This window comes from Podarcis vaucheri (assembly GCF_965113315.1).
Source record: "Podarcis vaucheri genome assembly, chromosome: 7".
Lineage (NCBI taxonomy): Eukaryota > Metazoa > Chordata > Lepidosauria > Squamata > Lacertidae > Podarcis > Podarcis vaucheri.
Window position 1 is genome coordinate 41,487,645 of NC_138765.1, and position 23,385 is coordinate 41,511,029.

Below are 23,385 nucleotides of genomic sequence, written 5' to 3' on the forward strand. Positions count from 1 at the left end.
GATGAGGTCGCAGGTTGAGCTTCAGGAATGCAAGGAGAATGTAGCCAGGCACTCGGTCTCGTTTTATTGAACAAGCCTTTCATGGGGGATGGGCCTTTCTAGGTGCTCTTAAATATTGGGATAAACTTTGACCATCCCCGAAGCACCAACAGACCACCATGTTCCATAATTTTAAATTCCCCTGGTGTCGATTGAGCATCATTTTCTGCCACTGATGACACTCAGGCTCAGTGCACAAAACACTTTAAGTGTGTGGATACTGCAGGCTTCCATCTCCCCTTCCAGAAGTTAATTGTACACAGGTGCAGGCCAGGTTAGCAATGAAAAGTTAGTAAAGCGAAAACTAGATGCAGGGGCTTGAGGCCTTTATGTTTACATGTGGATAAAGTTAGCATGGGCTTCTGATTTTTCAGATAAAAGGGAGCATGCAATTGAGGGTTTTAAGACTTCCTCAAGTCTGTTGATTGCCTTCCCATATCTTCTGAGGAATGAAAAGGGAGAGGTGCCCTAGGTGGTTCAGTGGAACTTAAAAAAATGGATGCCTCATCCTACACCTGCTTGTATACCATTTACAAACTTTTTTCACACTGAAGCTGCAACTCTCAGGAAGCCCAGCTTTGGGCTAACCTCCAGCTTTGATGCTGCCCTGTTTCCAGCAGCTTTGCCCCAGGGGCAAGAGGCGGGTGGGAAAGCCATTTTCTGCTCTAGAGCCCTTCAGAGCCACGGAGAGGACAAAAAAGGGTTGCAGTGAGTTCTTGAGCCCTAAATCCTTGTGGGGGCAGGGAGAAGGAAGTCTCCCACTCTCAGAACAAGGGGTGCCCCATGGAGGGCCTGGACAGATAGTGCCAATGCAGCTGGACCTAGGAGAGAGCCAGGAGGCCCTGGCCTTCACCAGCTTGGTGCTTTTCATGTTTTGGACCACAGCCATCTATCAACCACAGTCAGCATGGTCTATCACCCTTAAGTTTAAATAATCTGGAGGACACCAAGTTGGTGAAAGCATTTATCGCCATTTTAGGGGAAAGAAGAGGCAACTTGCCTGCCCTGGATTTTCCAGCTGTTTGCTTCATTCATTTCCTACTTTCTTGTTTGAGTCATTCATTTCTTGCCTGCTGAATTTACAAAGCAGCCGTCATCCACATTGCTGGCAGCTGAAGACACATTGCATCCCCAAATGAGAACCCTGAAGTGCAGGGACCACCAGGAACACCCTGTGTGCAGCTGTTTGTAGCTCTAGTCTGCAGCCTAGGCTATGCTGTGCTCCAGTGGGTGCCCTTGGGGACCAGGCTATGCTCTCATCCCAACAAGGGCAAACCCTTTTACCAAAACTCAGGGTTCAAGGTGTAGCATAGTCTCAACAAGTTGAGGTCAAGCAGAGACAACCACCACTCTAGATCCAAAATATAATCTGGAAACATGGTTTGGCTCATAGGGAGTTCAACAAGGAGACAGAAGCCCGTTTTTATTTACAGCTACTGGGGGGCTTAACTGGGAGGCCTTATACCCTCTGGTCTCTGAAACTAGAGTGAAACTGGCAGTGAAAATGAAGGCGTATCAGAGATTGCATACTCATGAGTAGACCTGTGACTGTATCCCTAGGCACATACTAGGTCGTTTTTGGCCTGGACCCCAAGCTTTGGGTGCTGGCGTTCTTGAGGACTGTGCAGGGAAGGTCAAGTGAGGAGCCTCCTCTGACAGTTGTAGGGGTTCTTCACCAGGGGTCAACCCACAGGGCCTCTCAAGCGGATCCTCAGCATTGGATCCAGGGGGCCGTGCCTGCTCCACAGAACCTTGACCTGCAAGGTGTCTCAGTTCGTTCTTCAAGGGTCCGTGGTTATGAGAACTATTGGGCCTCCTGCCCTTGGGCAGAAGCAGTAAGGGTTTCACTTCTCTGTTAATGAGTGATTTTTATTTTTTGTCTATGTGGACTGAGCAGGGTTCACTGCTTGGTGTGCAGGCCAAGGAAGGGGCAGGATAAGGTCACACAGAATACATAGCTCCAGCTGCTGCCCAACTCTCAATCAAGATCAGGTGAGGAGCTGACTGGAGTCCGACCTGTAACATTGGAGTTTGACATGTGGGAAAGGGATCTCAAAGGACATCTGGTTGAAACCCCTCCCCCCCCTTGCAGGAAACCTGTAATAGCTTCCATCCAGCCCTTGCTGAGGTGCCTCTAACAAAGGAGAGGTGGCCACCTTCTGAGGCAGTTTGTCCCACTGTCAAAGCAGCACATACTCTGGACATTTTTCCTAATGTTTGCTCAAAAATCTCACTTCTTGTAATTTGAACTTGTTGATCCTGCATCCTGGAAGAACAGAAAATAAATTTGCCCTGTCATCTACACCAGCCCTTCAGGTATTTGCAGACAGCTATCATTTCACCTCTACAACTGTTCCCTCTCCATCCTGGACCTGTACAGCTGCATCAGTCCTTCCTAGCAGGTCTGACTATCCATTCTGAATCCCAGTTCCTGGAAACCACAGGAGGGGAGGACCAGTGTGGTGTAGTGGTTAAGAGCGGTAGTCACGTAATCTGGGAAACCGGGTTTGCGTCTCCGCTCCTCCACATGCAGCTGCTGGGTGACCTTGGGCCAGTCACACTTCTGTGAAGTCTCTCAGCCCCACTCACCTCACAGAGTGTTTGTTGTGGGGGAGGAAGGGAAAGGAGAATGTTAGCCGCTTTGAGACTCCTGAAGGGGAGTGAAAGGCGGGATATCAAATCCAAACTCTTCTTCTCTTCTTATGCTCAGGTCCAGCTTGTGGGTTTCCCATTGGGGCATCTAGTTGGCTGCTGTGCGAACAGGATGCATGACTAGATGAGCCCCCTTTGGTCTGATCCAGCTGCTGAAGGGCTCTTCCGATGTTCTTCATGGCAGAACGGATGCTTTGCATGCAGAAGTGACCAGATTCAATCTCCAGCTACTTTGGTTAAAGAATCCTCAGGAGCAGGCTGGGGAAGACTTTTCTCTCTGACAGAGACCCTCAGAGGGGCTGCTTCTGCCAGAGTAGTCCTTTCTGAGCTAATTAGACCAAAGGAAGTTTGGTCCATCATCTTTGTGACAGCCCTTCAGTTCTTTGAAGATGGCTATCGTCTCACCTCTTAATCCTCTTACCCAGGCTACACATTCGAAGCACTGTAGGCCTCTCCTCCTCTTAGGACTTGGCCTCCTGCCCTCTCTGGATGTTTTCCAGTCTGCCAATATCCTTCTTAAACTGTGGCACACAGAAGCGGGCATAGCAGTCCAGGTGTGGTGCGACCTAAGCAGAGATGGGTGATGCTGTTACAATAACATCTTCTAGATGCCTTTTTTCTGCTAATGTAGCCTAGAATTGCATTTGTCTTTTTCGCCACCACATCAGAGTTGACCTGCATTTAGCTTCGGAAACCCCTAGAACCCCTTGTTATTTTTGAATCCTGCTGTTGGGCTTCTCTATTCTTCACTTCAGGTTTTAGCTTGTATATGAAAAGGTGGGATAGGGATCACACATTGTTAGCGTTACTCATAATGAAACCATAGGGCTGTTATTATCTCTCTTCTCTGCAGCTCCCTGGTCAATTCTGTTGTCATGAACTTCTTGGAGGATTCCATTGCAGCAGAATTCTTAGTCTTTTCTTTTGTACAATGTGATGAAGGGAGACTGCATATCAAAGTTCTTTTCATATTTCTGTCCTCTTCTATATTACAGCCAATTTATCACAGCCAGCAGGTATATTTGTCCTGGAGGAGCCAGACTTAAGAGAGGATAATGATATTGGCCCATAGGCCTCTTTCTGGACCACATGTTGGCTGTACCAAGTGAGGAAGTGAGTCCCAAATATAGGTACAGAAGGCAACCCTCCCTCTCTTGATGGCATATCTGAGCAGGTGCTGTGGGGAACTCATTATATCTCTCCCAGATTAGCAGATGTGGACTTGGTCATTCCATGTAATGGGCACCATACGCACAACGGCTTAATTTTACATTAATTTCATACTGGCATCCCATGCTACTTGGTGCAGAAGTATAGGCAATATGGTGGATAATATGGGGGTGGTGTTTTATTGCTGATGACACGCTGCTGATTCATTAGTTATCTGTGGTAGGCAATGCTTAATCCTCCCCCTTCATGTGCACAACATTCATACACAACTTTATTTTTCTTCTGCCTTGCTCACTGCCATCTTAATATTAACCCTTTCTCTGTAAACATCCATCTCTGAATCTGTTGTCTGCAATGATGATTGATATTTAGGCTACCCTGCAAAAGTACAACTTAAGGATTAAAATAGCGTGTGTGAGAGAGGGAGTATATGTGGTGTGGAGACTGGCAACACTTCCAAAACCATCTCTCCAAAGCATTCTGAAAATAGCTCCGGGGTCTGCAGTGGCTGCTTGCCTGCAGTGGGGACCATCCGTGACAGCTGTGCCAGAAGCAGCAAAGTGACAGTTGGCTCTGCGCTTTGAGCAGAAGATAAGCAGCTGCAGAGTTTTGTCTGGCTTCAGAGGAGCAGTGGGTTGTTTGGCTGTGAGGGCCAGGTGGTGGCAACCCCTGAAAGGAGATGCTTGGGCCTCATCCTGCCTAAAGTGTCAGAGAGAAGGTGGAATATGGGGTGAAGGTGGATATAATACAAAAAATAACTCTTGGTGGGCCCCTCAATGACAAACGGAAATCCCACTTCCCTCCTGACTTCTCAGCTTGAATGACAACTATCCCTTTATTACTGATCTAGGGCTATCCATGAAAATGGTGCTTTATGAAGAGTGAGAGGATGCCTTGGCTCTGGAGCTTGTGGTGTAGAATATGGCACACAGGAAGCAACAGAAGAAGGGGAGGGGGAAATGGGGATGTTGGAGGAATTGGCACACATAATATTCATAATAATTTTATTATTTATACCCTGCCCATCTGGCTGGGTTGCCTTTTTTAAAATACTCTTCTGGAGCTGGGAAGGGAAGCAGTTTCTTAGCATCACAGTTGATGCCATCAGTCGGCACCATTCACAAGCAGCCCTTCTGCTGTGGACTTGCAGAGACCTAGCATTTTCAGAGCTTGACCCTGCAGCATAGAGGAAAGGGGCATTTGAGTTAAACAGAACAAGGGCCCCACTGTTGTTAAGCACCTTACCTTGTCACACCACCCACAGGCCCCTCTGCTCCCTGCAGTGCTCAGTCAGAGATGCCTCTGAGAAGCCCACAAGTGGGGCTGGAGACCCCATAGCCACTGGAGTTGAGGGGTGCACGCTGCTTCTGCAGCTGGAGGTTCCACGTGGCCAAACAAGATGGTTCAGGTCCATTTCAATCCAGGAACTGCCTTGTGGCATGACACTGAGCCTTCCTGAGAATGTCTTGTCATTCAAGGGTTAGGTGTCAGCCTTTGGGCTTGCTGGGCCTGAGTGCCAGGATCCATTTAGGCATTGGGCCTGACAGGAATAGCAGTGTTGAATGAGGAAGTGCAACAAGAAATACTGCAAAAGAGAGAAGCTTCCCGTTGCATGCCGTGGCTTCATGCTATTGCCATCATTTTGGCATGCTGTGACTGTGCCACTTGCCAACAGCACATCTAGTTCAGCATCCAGAGTGGCCAGTCAAATGACCTTATGGGGGGCCTTCAAGCTGGACCTGAGCTCATCAGCACTCTCCCCTCCAGCAACTGGTATTCAGACGCATACTGCCTCTGATAGTGAAGGTAGAGCATAGCTATTATAAACTTCTGTCTTGTTGCTTCGTACATCCTTTTTCTCTAAACTAAAAAGCCTCAAATGCTGCAGCCTTTCTTCACCTCGATCCTTTTGGCCTTTTTCTAAACCTTTTCCAGGTCTACAATTTCCTTTTTTGGGGTGAGGGGACCTGGACTGTACACAATATCCCAAGAGCAGTTGCAGCATAGATTTGTATAACAGCATTATGGTATCAGCAGTTTTATTTTAAATTCCTTTCCTAATGATCCCTAGCATGGAATTTGCCTCTTTCACAGCTGCTGCACACTGAGCCGACATCTTCATTTTCTCTCCCTTGGGTAGGCCACAGACAATTTTTTTTTTACAAAAAAGACTTCCCCGAGAGCTGCAGACATGGCAACCCGTCCGTCTGGCACAGGGCAGGCGAAGGAAGATGAGCTGGGTGAGAAATGAAAGGCGCTGCAGTTGATTGCTTGAGCTTTTCCCTGGCAGAGAGACAGAGGCCTCTGTGGCTAGGACAACTGTGCCTCTGAAGGCCCAGGTTCCTCTGGACGCCACGCAGGCCATTGACCCAGCCCGGTGACTAGGTCTTTGTATAACCACAGGCACTCCAGGGGTTTCCACTGCGAGTCAGTTTTGCCAGGGAGGGAGAGATGATGCCCTGCAAACCGCACTGCAAGCAGCTGGGAGAATATCTGCTGAGTAATACAGTAAACATCCGAAATGAGATCACTCCTGGGTAGAAGATAATTTTCCGATGCAAACTGAATTTTTTTCAATGCAAATTACCTTAATTTGCATCTGAAATTTTTCCACTTTAATTTTTTTTAGAAAACCCACATGGCTGCACTGAGTGTCTTCCTTCTCCTCTGGCTGCTAGGCAACATGCCTTGCTATCAATCCAACCCTGAGAGTTAACATACACTTGACACCTGCCCTGCTTCTCTTCTCCTCTCTTCCACATTCATTGGCTGACCTGCTTGGGTCTGCATTGGCTCTGCTGTTGCCATAGGATGCCAGACTCCAGTCGGCAGTTGCATTCCAAAATTGTCAAAGGACAGTGCTGCTTATGGTTTTCGTGGCACGTTTTTTGGCAATAGGTTGATGGTTTTCGGCAAAATGTTGTGCATTGCCTTGTGCTGTTTTCTGATGGAGTCTGGGGGCTTCTAGTGTTCATAGTCACTATACTTCAGCTGTAATCTGCAAGCAGAATTGCCATGGATTGACTCCTGATAACTGCTGCATTTCTTCTATGTGGTCATTCAACTATGTTCCATGCACCCCAGTGGGCTGTTGTGGCTGGGGAAGTTTAATTCACCTGAGAAGCCACTTGAATCTCAGCACATGTTCACTGTAACTTTTGTGATGGGCACCATTTTTTCCACCTTTTTGTATTTTATTTAGTACTAATACTTTTCTGGCTGTGCTTTTTCATTTCACTAGAGTGCCTTGGCAATATAATACAACAATGCTAATTTATTTAGAACTGCAGAAGATTAGGCGGCACATAGATTATGGGGATCTACCCAACAGCTTGTGTGGCCTGCACGAGCTCCATCTGATTGGTGGGCCTTGTCCTCTCTCCAGGAGCCCTGGGAGTCTTACTTAGTTGCTGCAGTCCTTGCTGCAAGCAGTGCCGGGCAACTGGGCCTGATTCCCACAATGCCCTGTGGTGATTCTATACTGGGGGCATTGGGGGAAATTAAAATAGTAACTCGACCCAGCCTCCCCCACCCCCCACCCCAGTGCTGCTCAAAGCAGTGGGCCCTGGGTAGGTGTTATTAATGGCCCTTGTGGGGCACTTTACCCATGAGGACTTCAACACATGCCAAAGCAGAGTGGGTGAGTGACTGGGGCCAGCGGGCAGGGACAAAGACAAATTCTCAAGTAGGCAAAGAAGCCGTGTAAGTAGTTGCCATCATCCTGTTTCCTGAACAACTGAACTGTCACTTTTCAGATAAACGATTTTGAGAGAATAACTGGAGGGACTCACCATAAACACAGCAAGCGGGGAATACTAGCTAGCTAACCTATCCTTTGTCAACCAGGGGCCCTTCAGATGTTTTGGAGTACCAAAGGTTCTCTGGCAAAGGCAGGTGGGAGTTGTAGTACAGGGCAGATGGAGGGCGCCAGGTTGGCAAAGGCATGGTGAGCTGATGATTTTGAGAAGCAGGGTGAGATTCCCTCTGCATCATGCAGGGGCAAAGATCACAGGGAAGTCTCCAAGGCAGACCTTCTGACTAGTTTGTCGTATATGTCATAAAATTATTTTACAGTACAAAATGGATGTGAACATAATTTTAAAAGGGGGCAGGGAGGGAGTTCCCCAGGTTGTGGTTCTTATTTTTGATAGAGCATGTCTACCTGAGCATTTTGGACTAAGGAGGGTTGTGCTGCAATTTCTTTGAAGCCAATTTGAGTTTCAAGCCTTGTGGTCTAGATGCTTCGTCCTCCCTCTAGAATCCAGCAGAAAATGAGTGCCTGTTTTTTCTACACTTATAAATGCCTTCTGCATTGGGCAGTCTGGCGAGGGAATGTTGTTGTTGTTCATCCTGGGAAAGAGTCTTGATTGCATTCTCTCTTTGTTGATTATTGGATTTTGCTCATCAAGTGTATCTGTGGCAGTATTGAGGTGCACTGTAGCCAAGTCATCCTTTTTTTTTTATAATATTTTTTATTAGTTTTACAAAAGTTTTTATAACAGACAAACACAAAAAAGAAAACAAACAAACAAACAAGTATAATTTCATAATGTCATTTCATAAACTTCTTTCCTCGGACTTCCCCATACCTCCCCTTTCTGCATCCTCATGTCCAAATTTTATAGCAACTTATAAATGTTTTTTCCAACTCTAATTCATCATAGTCCTTTCTTATTCTAATCTTATATTACTGCAGCCCTTTCTCTCTATAGAATCTCGACATTCTAAGCTTCATCAAGTTTATAATAGTCCTTAAGATAAATCTTGAATTTCTTCCAATCTTCTTCCGCAGTCTCCTTTCCCTGGTCTCGAATTCTGCTCGTCATTTCCGCCAATGTCATATAGTCAATCACTTTCATCTGCCATTCTTCCACGGTGGGTAGATCTTGTGTCTTCCAATACTTTGCGATCAATATTCTTGCTGCTGTTGTTGCGTACATAAAGAATGTTCTATCCTTTTTTTGCACCAATTGGCCGACAATGCCCAAGAGAAAGGCCTCTGGTTTCTTAAGAAAGGTATATTTAAATACCTTTTTCATTTCATTATATATCATCTCCCAGAAGACCTTAATCTTCGGGCATGTCCACCAAAGATGATAAAAAGTACCTTCAGTTTCCTTACATTTCCAGCATTTATTGTCAGGCAAATGGTAAATTTTTGCTAGCTTAACTGTGGTCATGTACCACCTGTATACCATTTTCATCACATTTTCCTTTAAGGCACTACATGCCGTAAATTTAATTCCGGTGTTCCACAACCTTTCCCAGTCAGCAGACATAATATTATGACCAATGTCCTGTGCCCACTTAATCATAGCTGATTTAACTATTTCATCTTGTGTGTTCCATTTCAACAGCAAGTTATACATTCTTGACAAATTCTTAATATTGGGTTCTAGCAGTTCTGTCTCAAGTTTTGATTTTTCCACCTGGAAGCCAATTTTCCTGTCTTGTTTAAAAACCTCCATTATTTGATAATAGTGGAGCCAATCTTGTACTTTGGGTTTTAGTTTTTCATGGCTCTTTAATTTCAGTTTCTCTCCATCCTGTTCTAAAATCTCACAATACTTTGGCCATCCGACCTCCATATTAACTTTCTTATGGGCCTTCGCCTCTAAGGGTGACAACCATCTAGGGGTTTTGTTTTCCAACAGGTCTTTATATCTCATCCAAACATTGAACAACGCTTTCCTTACAATGTGATTTTTAAAGGCACTATGCACTTTGATTTTGTCGTACCATAAATATGCATGCCAACCGAATGCGTTATTGAAACCTTCTAAGTCCAAGATATCTGTATTCTCGAGGAGCATCCACTCTTTCAGCCAGCAGAATGCTGCTGCCTCATAGTACAATTTTAAGTCCGGCAGGGCAAATCCCCCTCTTTCTCTTGCATCTGTTAGTATTTTGTATTTTATTCTGGGCTTTTTGCCCTGCCAGACAAATTTCGCAATATCTTTCTGCCACCTCTTGAAACAGTTCATCTTGTCAATAATCTGCAAAGTTTGAAACAAAAATAACATTCTAGGCAATACATTCATCTTAATTACTGCAATTCGGCCTAACATTGATAATCTCAAATTTGACCATATTTCTAAGTCTTTTTTAATTTCTAACCAACATTTTTCATAATTGTCCTTATATAAATTCAAATTTTTAGATGTTAAATTAACCCCTAGGTATTTCACCTTCTTAACCACCATCAAACCCGTCTCTTCTTGAAACTTATTCTTCTCCATATCTGTCAGGTTTTTCCCTAAGACTTTAGTTTTTTGTTTATTCAATTTAAATCCAGCTACCTGGCCAAATTGTTGAATTATCTCCAACACCTTTTTCGTGCTAGTGTATGGCTCTTGTAAAGTCAGAACTAAGTCATCTGCGAAAGCCCTTAACTTGTAATGTTTTGCTCCGACCTGTACACCTTTAACTTGCTGGTCCTCTCTAATCATATTCAGCAACACCTCCAGGACCGAAATAAAAAGCAATGGGGAAATTGGGCACCCCTGTCGTGTTCCTTTTTCTATCTTAAGTTCCTCAGTTATTACATTGTTTACAATCAACTTAGCTTTTTGTTCGGAATATATTGCACCTATACCATTCTCAAAACCTTGTCCTACCCCCATCCCATGAAGGTTCTTTTTCATAAAACTCCAAGAAATGTTGTCAAAGGCTTTCTCCGCATCCACAAATATCAAAACTGCTTTAGTATTTATATTCACCTCTAACTTTTCCAGAATGTCTATTATATTCCTAACATTGTCTGAGAGGTGTCTCTTTGGGAGAAAGCCTGCTTGGTCTCTATGAATCCTTTCCATCAATACTCTTTTGAATCTTTTTGCTAAAATGTCTGCAAAAATTTTGTAATCCACATTGAGTAACGAGATTGGGCGGTAGTTCTTCAATTGAGTCTTTTCAGTCTCTGTCTTTGGTATGAGTGAAATATATGCTTCTTTCCACGATTCAGGTGCCTTTTTCCCCTCTAAGATCTCATTACAGACATCCTTTAGCGGTTGTATCAACCATTCCTTTAACGATTTGTAATATCTGGAAGTCAGTCCATCTGGCCCTGGAGATTTGCCCAATTGCATGTCCTGAATGGCACCCTCTATCTCTTGTTCTGTTATTCTCTGGTTTAGATCCACCTTACTTTGAGGAGAGATTTTTTGTAATCCATGTTTATTAAGGAATTTATCTATATCTTCTTCATTTTGTAATCCTTGGGAATAAAGTTTTTTGAAATAACTCACAAAACAGTTTCTTATCTCATTTGGTTTAGATATGGTCCTTCCATCCACTTCCAAACTTGAAACTGTATTTAATTTCTGTCTTTTTTTGAGTTGCCATGCCAAAAGTTTGCCACATTTATCTGCCGACTCAAATGTCTTTTGTCTCATTTGCTTTATTTTCCACTCTATCTCTTGGTTCATCAATTCCATATATTGTGTTTGATACAATTTAATCTCCCTCAAAATCTCCTGGGACTTTGGTTTTGACCTTAATTTTTTCTCTCCTTCTTTTATCTTTTCCAAAATTTTTTCTCTTTTCTCCTTCTGCTTTCTCTTCTTTATTGAGTTTTGTTGAATCAAAAACCCTCGCATCACAGCTTTACTTGCGTCCCAGATCACTCTTCTTTCCACATCGCCCCTTAGATTGATTTCAAAATAGTCCTTTAAAGTTTTTTGGGCCTTCAAGTGGAACTCTCTATCTCGAAACAGGGTGTCATTCATTCTCCATCTAAACTGACCAGTTGTTGTAAGTTTCATTTCCATCTTCACGGCGTTATGGTCGGAGCAGGTTTTTGGGCAGATTTCTACCTTCTTAATCTTCGGAGCCATTCCACTAGTAATCCAGATTTGGTCGATTCTGGTCCAGGTCATCTTTGCTTGGGAGAAAAAGGTTCCCTCTCTTTCAAGAGGGTTCCTTGTTCTCCAAATGTCTATTAAGTCCATATTTTCAGTCATTTCAAAAAAAGTCTTCGGGAGTCTCCCTTCTTTAGTGAGTATCAGCCTTTGTGTCTTGTCCATGTTTGTAGAAACTACACCATTCATATCTCCCATAATTATCATGTTATATTCCAAATAGTCCATCAGGGTTTCATGAAGTTTTTTGAAGAATTCTGCTTTACCTTCATTTGGTGCATAAATCCCAATTATCAAAAATTTTTCTCCTTGTGCTTGAATCTCCACCGCTAAATATCTTCCTTCTTCATCTTTAAAAATCATTTTTGGGGCCCACTTCTCTTTTACATAAATCACAACTCCTCTTTTTTTCACTTTGTCTGACGAGATAAATTCTTGTCCCAATTTTTTATTCATAAGCAGTCTCCTGTGGGCTCTGGTTATGTGAGTTTCCTGTAAACAAATCACGTCCAGTTGTTCTCTGTACAAAATGTGGAATACTTGTCGTCTCTTCAAAGGCATGTTCATCCCATTACAATTCCAGCTAAGGAATTGCAGGGCCATCTTGTTATTTTTCTGGTATTCCTCCAACTGCTCCCAATTGTTGTTCCTCCTCTGTTGGTGGTGGAAGGTTCTGTCCAAATGAGAGGTTCAAGATATCTAATACACTCCTTTGCTCAGCAATTGGGTCTACAGTTCCTTTCTGTAGATCTTCTTGATTTTTATGCAGGAAGCTGTCTTTATCCTGTGTCGTCTTTATTTTCACCTTCTTCCCCCTATAGTCAAAGGACAGTCCCTGTGGAAATTCCCACCTAAAACGAATGTTGTTCTTCTTGAGCAGGTAAACCAGGTCCTTATAAGAAGCTCTCAAGTCCAGAATATGTTTAGGGATATCTTTAAAGATCTGTATCGGTGAATTCCCAATTTGTAAGGCCTTTTCAAAATGCAGTCTTAATATTTTGTCTCTTTCCTCCTTCGATCTCAAGGTGATCAAGCAGTCTCTCGGTACCTTTCTATTCTGTCTTCTGCCCAGTCTGAATGCCGTTGTGATTTTGATTTCGTCTTCCTCTAAGTCTTCCCAAGCATCAGCAAACTCGTTCGTTAAAAAGTCCGTGAGGTTGTCTCCTTCGTCCTCTGGAATTGATCGTAATTTCAGATTCCTTTCTTTTCTTTGTAGTTCCCACAGTGCCAGAGTTGCATCGTGGTCATAGACCTTCCTGGCAATCGGTTCTAATTTTTCCTGAGTCTCTCCAGCAATAGTTCTGGCTTCCTCCGCAATTTGACGTGTGGCAGAGTTCTCTTGCGTAAGCTTATTTATAGATTCTGTATTCAAATCAAGTCTTGCTGTCAAATCTGTCAATTTCTGTGAGTTCTCTGTCAATTTCTTAGTGTTCTCTGCCGTTTGCTTTGTTAAATTCTCCAGGGATTGATTTATCTTAAGAAGGGCTTGCGATACTGCATCCATGGAGACTGCTGTACCTCTTTCTTGTCCTGTTGTCACTGTAGAAGTTATTCCTGAGATCGAGCCTCTTTTCTTGTGTTGCTGCAGCTGTTGTTGATATTGCCTTGTCTTGGCTCTCGTGCTTATCTCGTCTGCTGGGCCACTCATATCCCAAGGTCGTTTCCCACAAGAGCCTTCTCCTAAGAAAATTCCACTGTCCCAAAGCGTAGCAACTTTTAGTTTACCCTCTAGAGGGAGCAAATCAGAATGTCCGCAAACCGAAATAGAGAGTGTTAAAAAGCAAATTTATCAGGAGGCTTCTATGAGTATAATGCAACACTTTCCTAGTAAATAGAGTCCCAGCCTTCCCTGATATAATGTATCCACAAAGTCCCAAAACTTTGTAACAAATAAACAGTAAAGCTTCCACTTTGTTGCTTTCACAGGAATCTGAAGTCAGTTCAGTGTTCCTTTTGTTTTATGAGCAGTTCGTACCAGGTTGGAGGCTGCAGAAAGTTTCCTTTTCCTTTAAATTAGTCATGCAGCTTGTAAAGTCACTTTTTCCTCCCCTCTGCCCTGCAAGCTGGAGGGGATAGTCAAAGTCCAAATGTCGGATTCAAGCATTTAAAAACGATTTTCCCTTACGGATGCAGCTTAGTAACTTTCGTTGCTTTAATTATCATGCAGTCGGGGGAAGGCAGACTTCCTTAATTTTTGCCTTTCCCGTTTTCAGCCTAATTTCAGGTAGTTTTAATTCGAATAGAGGTTCAGTCTTACTCACGGGTCTTTTTTGTCCAGATTTTTCAGGAAGGGAATCGGCGCTCTCCACTAATGGCGACGCGGCTTCACTCTGCGGGCTGGGTAGCGATTCTCAGCACCGCGCTCCCCCGTTGTCGTTCCGGAGCCTTTAAAAAGGCTCTTTCTGCGGTAAAGAGGGGGCGCTTCGGGTGCCCACCGAATCTCCTTGTTCACAGGATCCGTTCCTGTGATTTTAGGGGTCCCCCGCTTGCCGAAGCGGGTCAGACCCGAACTCGCAGAGCCGTCCTCTCTCCGGAGCTCGGAGAGAGAGCAGCCATTAGCGCTGGCGCCGAACCGGAAGTTCGAGGTGCACTGTAGCCAAGTCATCCTGAGGTGGTTTTGCATGATATCATATGCAGAATGTTACTTTCATCATTTCCATAAGAGAGGCTTAGCAAATACCACATCTCACCACCTGGAATACATTCGTAGGAATTGCCTCCTTCTGACTAGTATTAGAAACTGAGATCTAAAAGCTAGGAGCTAAATGGCACCTTAAATCTAGGTTATGGGTACAACAATGGAATGTCTAGGTGCGCTTTTTTATAACAATAATTCAAAGCTGAAAATGAATGAACTGCAGCTGAAAGTATTCATTTTTCACATGGTCTATTCCTCCCCTTGCCCACCCCCCAATATTCTTAAGAGGGTCTCTTCTCCAGTCTTCAGAGAGTAGCTGGAAGTGGGGAGGCAGAAAAAGGTCCTCCTTTCCTTCCACTCTGCAGTTTTAATCCGAAATCTTAGGCGTAGTACTGCACCCAGAGCTCAGAAACTGCTTGCGCTAATGAAATTCCCTGTCGCAAAATGCACCTAGAACAATGGGAGTTTCAAACACTGGTCCTTGCAGTCCAGATATCCAGCTCCTTGGGACATCCCCTCTCCTTTTGGTTCTGCAAGTCTCCATAGTCTCTTCCTTCATGTTTAAATCTGACCGGTGCTGCTGAGCAAGATTGTTCATAGAGATCTGGAGTAGAAGGAGAACTCCAGCTCTTGCTGTGTTTTTTTTTGTCTCTGTGTTTATGTGCGGCTTGGCTTCCATTGGCAGCTGGATGTGGGAGAGCAGAGTACAGTTAAATCAAAACCAGAGCCATGGCAGTGGTAGCAGGCAGCCCCATCTGGCAGCCAGGGATCAGGAGAGCACAGCACCCGGAGAAGAGTTCAGGCAAGCTCTCTCTAGCCAGGCAAGGGAGCTCTTCCTGGGCTATAAGAGGAGCAGGAGGCAGCAAACAGCCCTCCCAAGTTGGAGGCAGGAATGTTTCCACAAAGCATGTTGTGGTACCTGACTTGTGTAGCTCATCCAGCAGGGTCTTCATAATTTCAGGAGCAGAACACAGGCTGTGCATGCAGGAGGCCCCCTTTACATCCCCCCTTCTAGCCCTACAAGTAGGGCCAGAAAGAATTCTTGTCTAAGGAGAGATGCTGGAAAGATCCTACCAGTCAGAGCTGCTGGCACTGTGCTAGACGGGCGAATAGTCTGTATTTAGCATCTTCGTCTGCCCCGCTCAGCAACCTGGGGGAGGAGCTCTAGCATCGCTTGCAGTCCCCCACCCCTTGGTGCTGCCACCTTCAGTGGTACCCCCAGAAGTTTTGCTGCCCCGGTCAAACATTTCTTTCTGTCTGGAAAACTTGCTTTCAAGATGTCCATCTACCTTCTATCTCAAGAAGTACATGTTTTGCCAAAGAGGCATTCCAAAACTGTTTTCTCTTCCCGCCCCATCTCCCCCCCCCCAGCCCAGTTTGACATGTGGTCCAGTTCCCACAATAGTTTTCAGGATTTTCAGGATTACTTGCAAGGAAGTCAGATTTTAGTGCAAAGGGTTCAGGCAGTTTACAGCAGAAGGGGAAGAGGCTCAGCTGGATGTGATGCAGATACTTGATGTCAATTTGGTGGGTTCCCAGCAGTGGCTTGGAGAGGGGCGTGCATGATAGATGTGAGAAAAAAGGTGTCGCCAGGGCATGTGCTTTGACCTCCTTCTCCCTCACAAAAAACACTTTGGTGCCACTTTGGGTGCCCTGTGTCTGAGAGAGCTGAATTTCTTCAAAGTAGCCCCTTAATCAGAACTGGCAGGACTCCTGGGTTCCTTGAAGAACTGCCTGGCTAGAGCTGTTGCTGTTTGCAATCCTGTCGTGGATTATTAACAGTGGGTTCATAGTTTGGGCGTTCCTCCAAGACTCATTGCTGTCACTTCAATTATGATCATACCTGTACAAGGATAACTTGGCTACAACAATCTTTTCTCCGATAACGTTGAGGTTAGATTACTGCAGAGCAATTTATATGGGGCTGCCTTTTAAAAACTTTGGAAGCATCAATTAGTGCAGAATGTGGTTGCCCAGCTGTTGACAGCTTCAAGAGAAACAGATGATATAACACCAGTTCTGTTCCAACAACACTGGTTGCCTGTATACTTCCAAGCCCAATTCAAAGTGCTGGTTTTGACCTTTAGAGCTCTGGATCTCCAATATGACTCTACCGGGGCCTTTAGAGCTTTGTTTGAGGCCCTTCTGCAGATTCCGGATCTGAGGGTGGTGACAGGGGAAGAGGGCTTTTCAGTTGTGGCTCCCATCTATGGAATGTGATCCCCAGCAAGGCCTGCCTGATGCCTTCATTGACTGATACCAGGAGAAAGCCTATGTTTCCCCCCAGCTTTTTGACAGATGAAAGATGACGCTTTTGTCGTTAGTGTGCTGCCAAAGCTTCCTGCAGCTCTTAAGGGGGTTACTTTTTGTTTTAGTTCCATGTTATAGTATATTAATTTGTGCTTTTAACAGTGTTGTAAGTTACTTGGAGACCTTCAGATAGCAAGCAAGTAGCAAATCTGATTATTAACAGTGTTAATACTACTAGTGCTACTAGCTGTGGAAAAATAAAGATTTCAAAATCTGTCTAAGAGTGGAGAGGGAGTTCTGGTACTGTTATTTCTATTTTAAAGACAAACTTCAGCATGAACAATAAAAAAACCCATCCTTCACAGTAAAAAAAGGAGGGGTCATCATTTTTTCCTCTCATCTGCTTTTTCAATTAACATAGGTTTGGTTATTTCATTTATTCCTTCTTCCCGCATAGAACACACTCCATTTCATAGACACAATTCGTACCACACAGAGAGCCCATGCAGAAGATCAATTTACGTTGATTCATAACAATAAGGGTCAATAAATTTGGGGTAAATTATTAGGGTTGCCAGCTTTTCTGTCTCAGCAGACATTAACCAGTAATAAAGTACCTTTTGGATTCTTTAGACTAAAATGCTAATAAAAGCACTGTGGGCAGATTGGGCCTTTTTTTGGCCATGTGGAATTGTGGTAACTGTAGTGGGCAAAAACTCTCTGTGGAAACAACCGGTTCTCCAAATAAAGACAGAAACTGGCACCTCTAGCCGCCTTTGGGCAATTCAGTCCAAGCTGTTGCTCCCCAAAGACCTGGGAAGGCACAGCACCCTCCATGAGCAGTATGCAAAGCTATGGACATGAAATGCACTGCTCTCCATACTGTTTCTGATTGGCACTTCTGCTGGTCCTGCTTCTACATCTGAGGACACATGTTCGGCCTAGAATCTTTAAAGAAAATTATATGTTAAGCCCGGGTTTTGATGTGGCAGTGCAGCACTGCATAAGCACAAAGTTGCCACAAAGTGCAAGGCGGGGGCGGGGCAGGGGGAGAGGCGAATCCGTTTTGGCATCTTTCCCTTTCTCCCTGCTGTCTCCCATGATAGGATTTGCAGAAGAAGAAATTATAGGCAGTTCTTGTTAAGAGCTAAGTTTGTTGCTGAGTTGCCTTTAGGCCTCTCGCAGGCCTGTCAGTTTCCAAACTGGGGCAGGAGAATGTGGACAGCTGCATTTCTTCCTTGCAACAGTGAAATATTTTTTCCTCATTCATGACCCGGCAGAAACAGCTGGGTCTCTGCTGTTGGTCATTGGACCTGGCAGCCGCCTGGCGGCATCTCTGCCTCTCCAACATAGGAGACAAGTGACTTCTGGGTTAGCGCCATCGGCGAATGGCGGAGTTCCTCCGACCGTAGGAACTGGCTCCGTGGAAACTGGGTCTTCCCGCCGCGGCGAAGGTGGGGACCCGCTAGAAATCCCAGGCGGAGGAAGCCTGGGAACGTGGGGTTCGGCAGGGCACCAGGAGCGCCCCCCCACGCACCGGGAACCCCATTTTGGGGCTCCGGAGTGAAGTGGAGTGAGCGGCGCGGTGCTGCGAACTGATTGCTACTTTCACGGAGTGAAGCCGCACAGCCATTGCCGGAGAGTGCTGACTTTTTCCTGTGGACAATTGGATTTAAAACAAGTGTTAATTAATAGGTTAAATTGTTAAGATAAATTATTTAGTAAAAATTGAGAAAGATGGAAAAACATTGCTGAAATAATCAATCAAACTAGAATACAAAAAGGGAGGTGTGAGGAGGTCAATGAAACAAGCAAATGGAAGTTAAAGATATGTAATATGGGATTTGTGTCTTTCCCCCCTTCTTTTTTTATCTTTTTGCTGTATTGTTGCATTGGTTTTTATGCCTTTTTTCCCTTTTTTTCTTCTCTATGTATTGTAGTGTTGTTTTTAAATTTTTTTCTTTCTTTTCTGTAATTTTGAAATTATTAATAAATATTATTTAAAAAAACAACAACATAGGTGACAAGAGACTGCTAGGACAGCAGATGCAGTGGAGGTGATATTTTCACCCTTGCCAAGATTTTAGGGCTGGGCTGAGCCAGGGGGCAGTGTTGCCCACTTCCCCTCCCAAGCACAACACCCCTTAACAATGTAAGCACCAGCACCAGATGGTAACTATGGTTAAAGTAAACCAGGTTCCCACCAGGGTTTGCTAAGCAGCTGAGGCCTCTTTTAAGTTCAGCTTCAACAATCAGTCATTTAAAAATGGCCGCCTTTAACAGTTTTCTTCTCAAAGAGAGGCAACAATCCTCAGCCAGAGATGGCTGCTCACATTTATGAATGATGCTGAAAATGTACAAGGAGATGATGGTTGGTCTTTTCACAGGAGCCCTCTGGATTCAAGATTGGCTGTTTGTTGTGTCCTGTTTGTGGGGCTGGGGTAGCTCAGGCAGTGAACGCAGAACAGTCACCTGTTTGCTCAACTCTTTCCCTCCTCCCTTCTCTGTTTCAGAGTTCCTACCCCATCTGGGAAGATTTCAACTCCAAGGCAACTAAACTCCACTCCCAACTGCGGTGAGTTTCTCAACAGAGCTGGCACAGCAACAACACAGCTGCCATTTGTCCCCCAGCCTGGTCTTCTCGCCATGTGTGTCATGAAAAGAGACTCTTGATTTCTTCTATGCTCTCAGCTTCCTCTCCCCACACCCTCCTTTCTTTAGAAAACAAACTGCGTCCCCAGCTGGTTCAGGTTCTTTTGAAACCCCACAGGCAGTAACGCTGTACGTAGTGAGAGTGCCCTCCAGCTGCTTTGGACTACAACTCCCATCAGACCCAAAATCACCTAGTCATGCTAGCTGTAGCTGATGGGAGTTGTAGTCCAAAACAGCTGGAGGGTGGCAGGTGATGGGGTAGATTTTGCATGGCAGATTACAGTTTTATCAGGCGCTCTTGGCCAAACAGCAGTGCAAGCTGGGTAAATATCCCCAAATGGTGTATATTTTCCAGCTGGCAGCTGCTCTACGAGTTGAACGACACTGGCCAGAGAAATGAGAGCTGATGGGTGGGGCGTTTTTTTTGGATTATTTTAATCTGCTGCAAGCTACCTTGGATATCATTGGATCCAAAAGCTGGGTGGAGGTCTTCTCTCAGACGAAATGCAGTCTAAGTCTATTTTTTAAAAACCACCCTGCCTCATTTCTATGTGGGGAAACAAAACCTGTGCAGATCTGTGTCAGTTTTTCTGAGTGTGTCATAGGGCTCAATCTACATACAGTGAAATGGGTCCAGGAAATTCTGCTGGCGCCCCTGGAGGCTGTGACTACCACATAACGAGCTGGGAATGCTCTGGTTCAATGCAAAAATAAAATAAAAATAAAATAACTTACTGCTTTAAGTTGAGAAGTTTTAGAAGCAATGGGGAGGGCAGAATCCTAGTAGCTTTGCTGCCAGTAATGAGAGGTCCCACCCATACGGCTGCTCAGAAACACCATAGTTGGCCCCCGAGTTCCTTTCACCTGCCATTTCTTACCTGGATGTCCCTCTCCACAAGAAGGTACCATTTCTTAGCATGATCTGGTGTGCGTGTTCTGATCCTACTTTCCATCCCCTTCCAGCCATCACAGAAAAGCATGTTCCAAAGCCATAGCCTCCCCCATGACAGCTGCTTTCTCTCAGACAAGTGTGCCTGCTCTTTTCTCTGGAACTTCCATTCTTCCTTCTCTCCCTTTTGATAGATCATCACTGTGATCTTGTTGTTAGTTCTTTGTATCTTAGGGGTTTTTATTTTCTTTCAATATTTTTCAGACCTTGTGGCTCTTTTTCTTTTGTAACAAAACAAAATTGAAGTACCAGCCCATCTACAGGCAAAGTGCTATTGAGTCTTTTAATGGCTCCTTTGCCTTTTTAATTAAACAATTCCTGTTTGGAGATTTAACTCATAGCTTTGTGATTAGCACTGGTTCAAGATTAGTGGTGAGTAGCTTTTAATATCCTCCTGAATAGCCTTTCTTAATTGCCTTAATATTGGTTGCGGTTCCCATGGGGAGGGGAAGCTCCATTTATCATTTTTCTTTTTTTAAAAAAATCATCTTAAAAAATAGCAGAATACATTTTTGGCTATATAAAAATGAGGGGTGTGGTGTGGAGACACACTTAAGGAAATCTGTAATCCAAGCCCCCACCCCATGGGAACAGAAACTGACCCTAGGCTGGCAATTAAGCAAGTGCATTCAAGGGGCAATTAATAGGCTGTTCATAATTGATGCCAGGTAGCATAAAATGGGATCATTCTATAAGGAGTAAACTTTTAATTAAAGCTTCTGAAAACCTTTCATGAACAGGATTTTCTTGTGAGTTAATGTTATAGAAGTATCTAGAGAATAATAGATAATACAATGCCATTTTAAGGCATTGTGTGGAACCTCTGTTTTCAATATTTTTTTTTTTTAGTTAATTGAACAAAGTGAGTGCCTCAGCAGCCCTAAAGGGTTCAAGTGAAGAATATAGCATTTTCCTGGTATTCTCTAGGGAAAAGTACCTTTCCTTTTTTAATTTTTTTTATTGCTTTTCATACATTAAACCAAACAAGACATACATAACACATTCACACTAAAAAAATACATAAAAGATTAACATAGGACAACAACAGATTAACTACAAAACACATAACACTAACTGAAAGTACCTTTCCAAACACTACTTTGTGGCCCAACCCAGTATTTGAGTAGAGACTGCCTCAGTTCTGCATATTTGACTATATTCAGTTAGTCTGTTAATAGCATCTGTGGCAGTTGTTTTTTCTAACAGTTACCTTGGGCATAATTTTTTCTAATGTTTTCTTTTACACACACACACTATTATATTTCATGAGTGTGCTAGTTGCAGTGAGTGGGTGCCAATTGTAAGTACAATATCGGGCAACCTCTGCAGTTTCAAATTTTTAATCTTGGTTACTAATCAAATGTAAAATAAACATGATAAGTTAGAATATTACGTAGGGCATCAGAAAAAAATCCTGTACAAATCACTGATCACAGTTCAAAAATGTATGGAAAACACTGTTTTCTTATGCTAGTGCTATTTCATACCTGAGTTTCTTGGCGTTTTGCTGGAGGAAGGGTAGTGTATAGAACGGTGTTATCCTGGGATTAAAAAAACTAAAAACTAGGGACTGTGCCCCTGTTTCCTCCACTTGCAACACCCAAGATGGGGAACCATTTTCGCTCTGCAAGCCATATCCTTATCAGGATCTGCCTTGTGGTCCAAAATTGACAGGTGGGCAAGTCCATCCACCTGCCAGTCAAGTGATGTCACAAATGGCATCATGCTTCTAAGCCTGGACATTAAATCATCTCTCAGGCAGCTGCATGCTGCTAAAAAGAAGGTTTTTGCCTTCCTTTTAGTACCACGTTGCTGCTTGTGAGGTACTTTGAAGTCCAAACTTCAAGACTCCAAAGCCCAGCAAAATGGAGCAGGGAGATCTCTCATGAACCCAGGTCAAGCTAACTTGATCTCCCTTTGCATCAGCTGATGGGTGGAGAGGTCAGGGGCAGTTTGGCACATCTGTTTGGCCATTTCCCAGAAGGAATGGCCAAACGGAGTTCTTTGTAAGCAATTGAAATAAAATTGGCAGACACGGCTATCACCTTTGGTCCACCCCCCCCCCAAAAGTCATCCTCCCTTTCTCAGGAGGCTCTTCCTCAGCTGTGCACCCTTTCTCCTCTGCCTCATTTCCTCCTTCAGTCCCTTTCCCTCCTCCTTTTCTTCAGCTTAAACCTCCTGCCCTCCAGTTTCCACCTTCCTCTCCTAATTGTCATCACACTGTAGTTTGCAGGGCTAGTGCCATCTGTCAGTGGCCTTGTGAATTACACCATGACAACAGTCTTGTATGTGTTTTACAGAGAAAAGGGAATTCAGGGATTGGTGTGTGAAATTAATTGCAGTGCTGATGCAATCAGCTAAGAGCTGGTAGGTTTCAGTAATCAGTGGAAAGATGTAATCTGGATGCCAAGCTAGGTGTCTCTGCATCCTATCCTTTTACCTTTGGCCCTTATGTACTTAAATGGAGGATTTTACATTCATTTCTATTGAATTTACATTGTTGGTTTCAGCCCAGCTTTCCAGCCTGTCAAGGCAGTTTTAACCCTCAATTTTGTCTTCTGTAGTGTTAGCTACCCCTCAGTTTTGCATTATCTGCAGTTTTGATAAACACTCTCTATGTTCTCCTCCAAGTCTTTTATAAAACGGCAGAGGGCCTAAGACAGAGCTGTGGGGCACCCTGTGAGACCTCCCTTCCATGTTAATGCTGAGCCCTTGTGAGCACTTCTTGGGTATCTATGCTGGATAATAATGAGCTAGGGGTCCATTGTGTCACACCTTTGCAACAGAGAGAGTATAGGTTGCTTTGGTTGAGGTGGCACATGGAACTGAAGGATTCTTTAGTTAATAAAATAATAATAATAATAAACCATCTCCAGGATTGCCATCTCTTACTCTGATATGCTATAATATTGAAGTAAAAAATGAGGACATTTTTGGGAACAAGATAATCCAGTGAAAGTAAGAAAATATACTGTGCCAAGGAGACATGTTGTCTTGCTCAGAAGCCTTGGGGATATTTTCACAGGCTCACCTTCTGTGACAGTTCCAGTGCTTCCGGGTACTTGCCACCTGGTCCAGCCATTAATCTGGAAATACAGGCCCCTAAAGATTCCTTTAAAGGTGTATATTTTGAGAAAGGCGTAAGTTCTCTAGATACTAAAGAGTACATTATATAA

At 44.1% G+C, this 23,385-nt stretch overlaps 1 protein-coding gene across 6 annotated transcripts in view; it reads left to right on the forward strand.

Annotated features, from left to right (window-relative positions):
• Positions 1 to 23,385, forward strand: part of MTSS2 (MTSS I-BAR domain containing 2) — a 64,080-nt gene that overhangs the window by 5,192 nt on the left and 35,503 nt on the right. For all 6 annotated transcript variants that reach the window (XM_082232595.1, XM_082232598.1, XM_082232596.1 and 3 more), the window contains exon 2: positions 19,122 to 19,183. In XM_082232595.1, the coding sequence (XP_082088721.1) occupies positions 19,122 to 19,183 (62 nt within the window). The remainder of the gene's footprint in view (positions 1 to 19,121; positions 19,184 to 23,385) is intronic.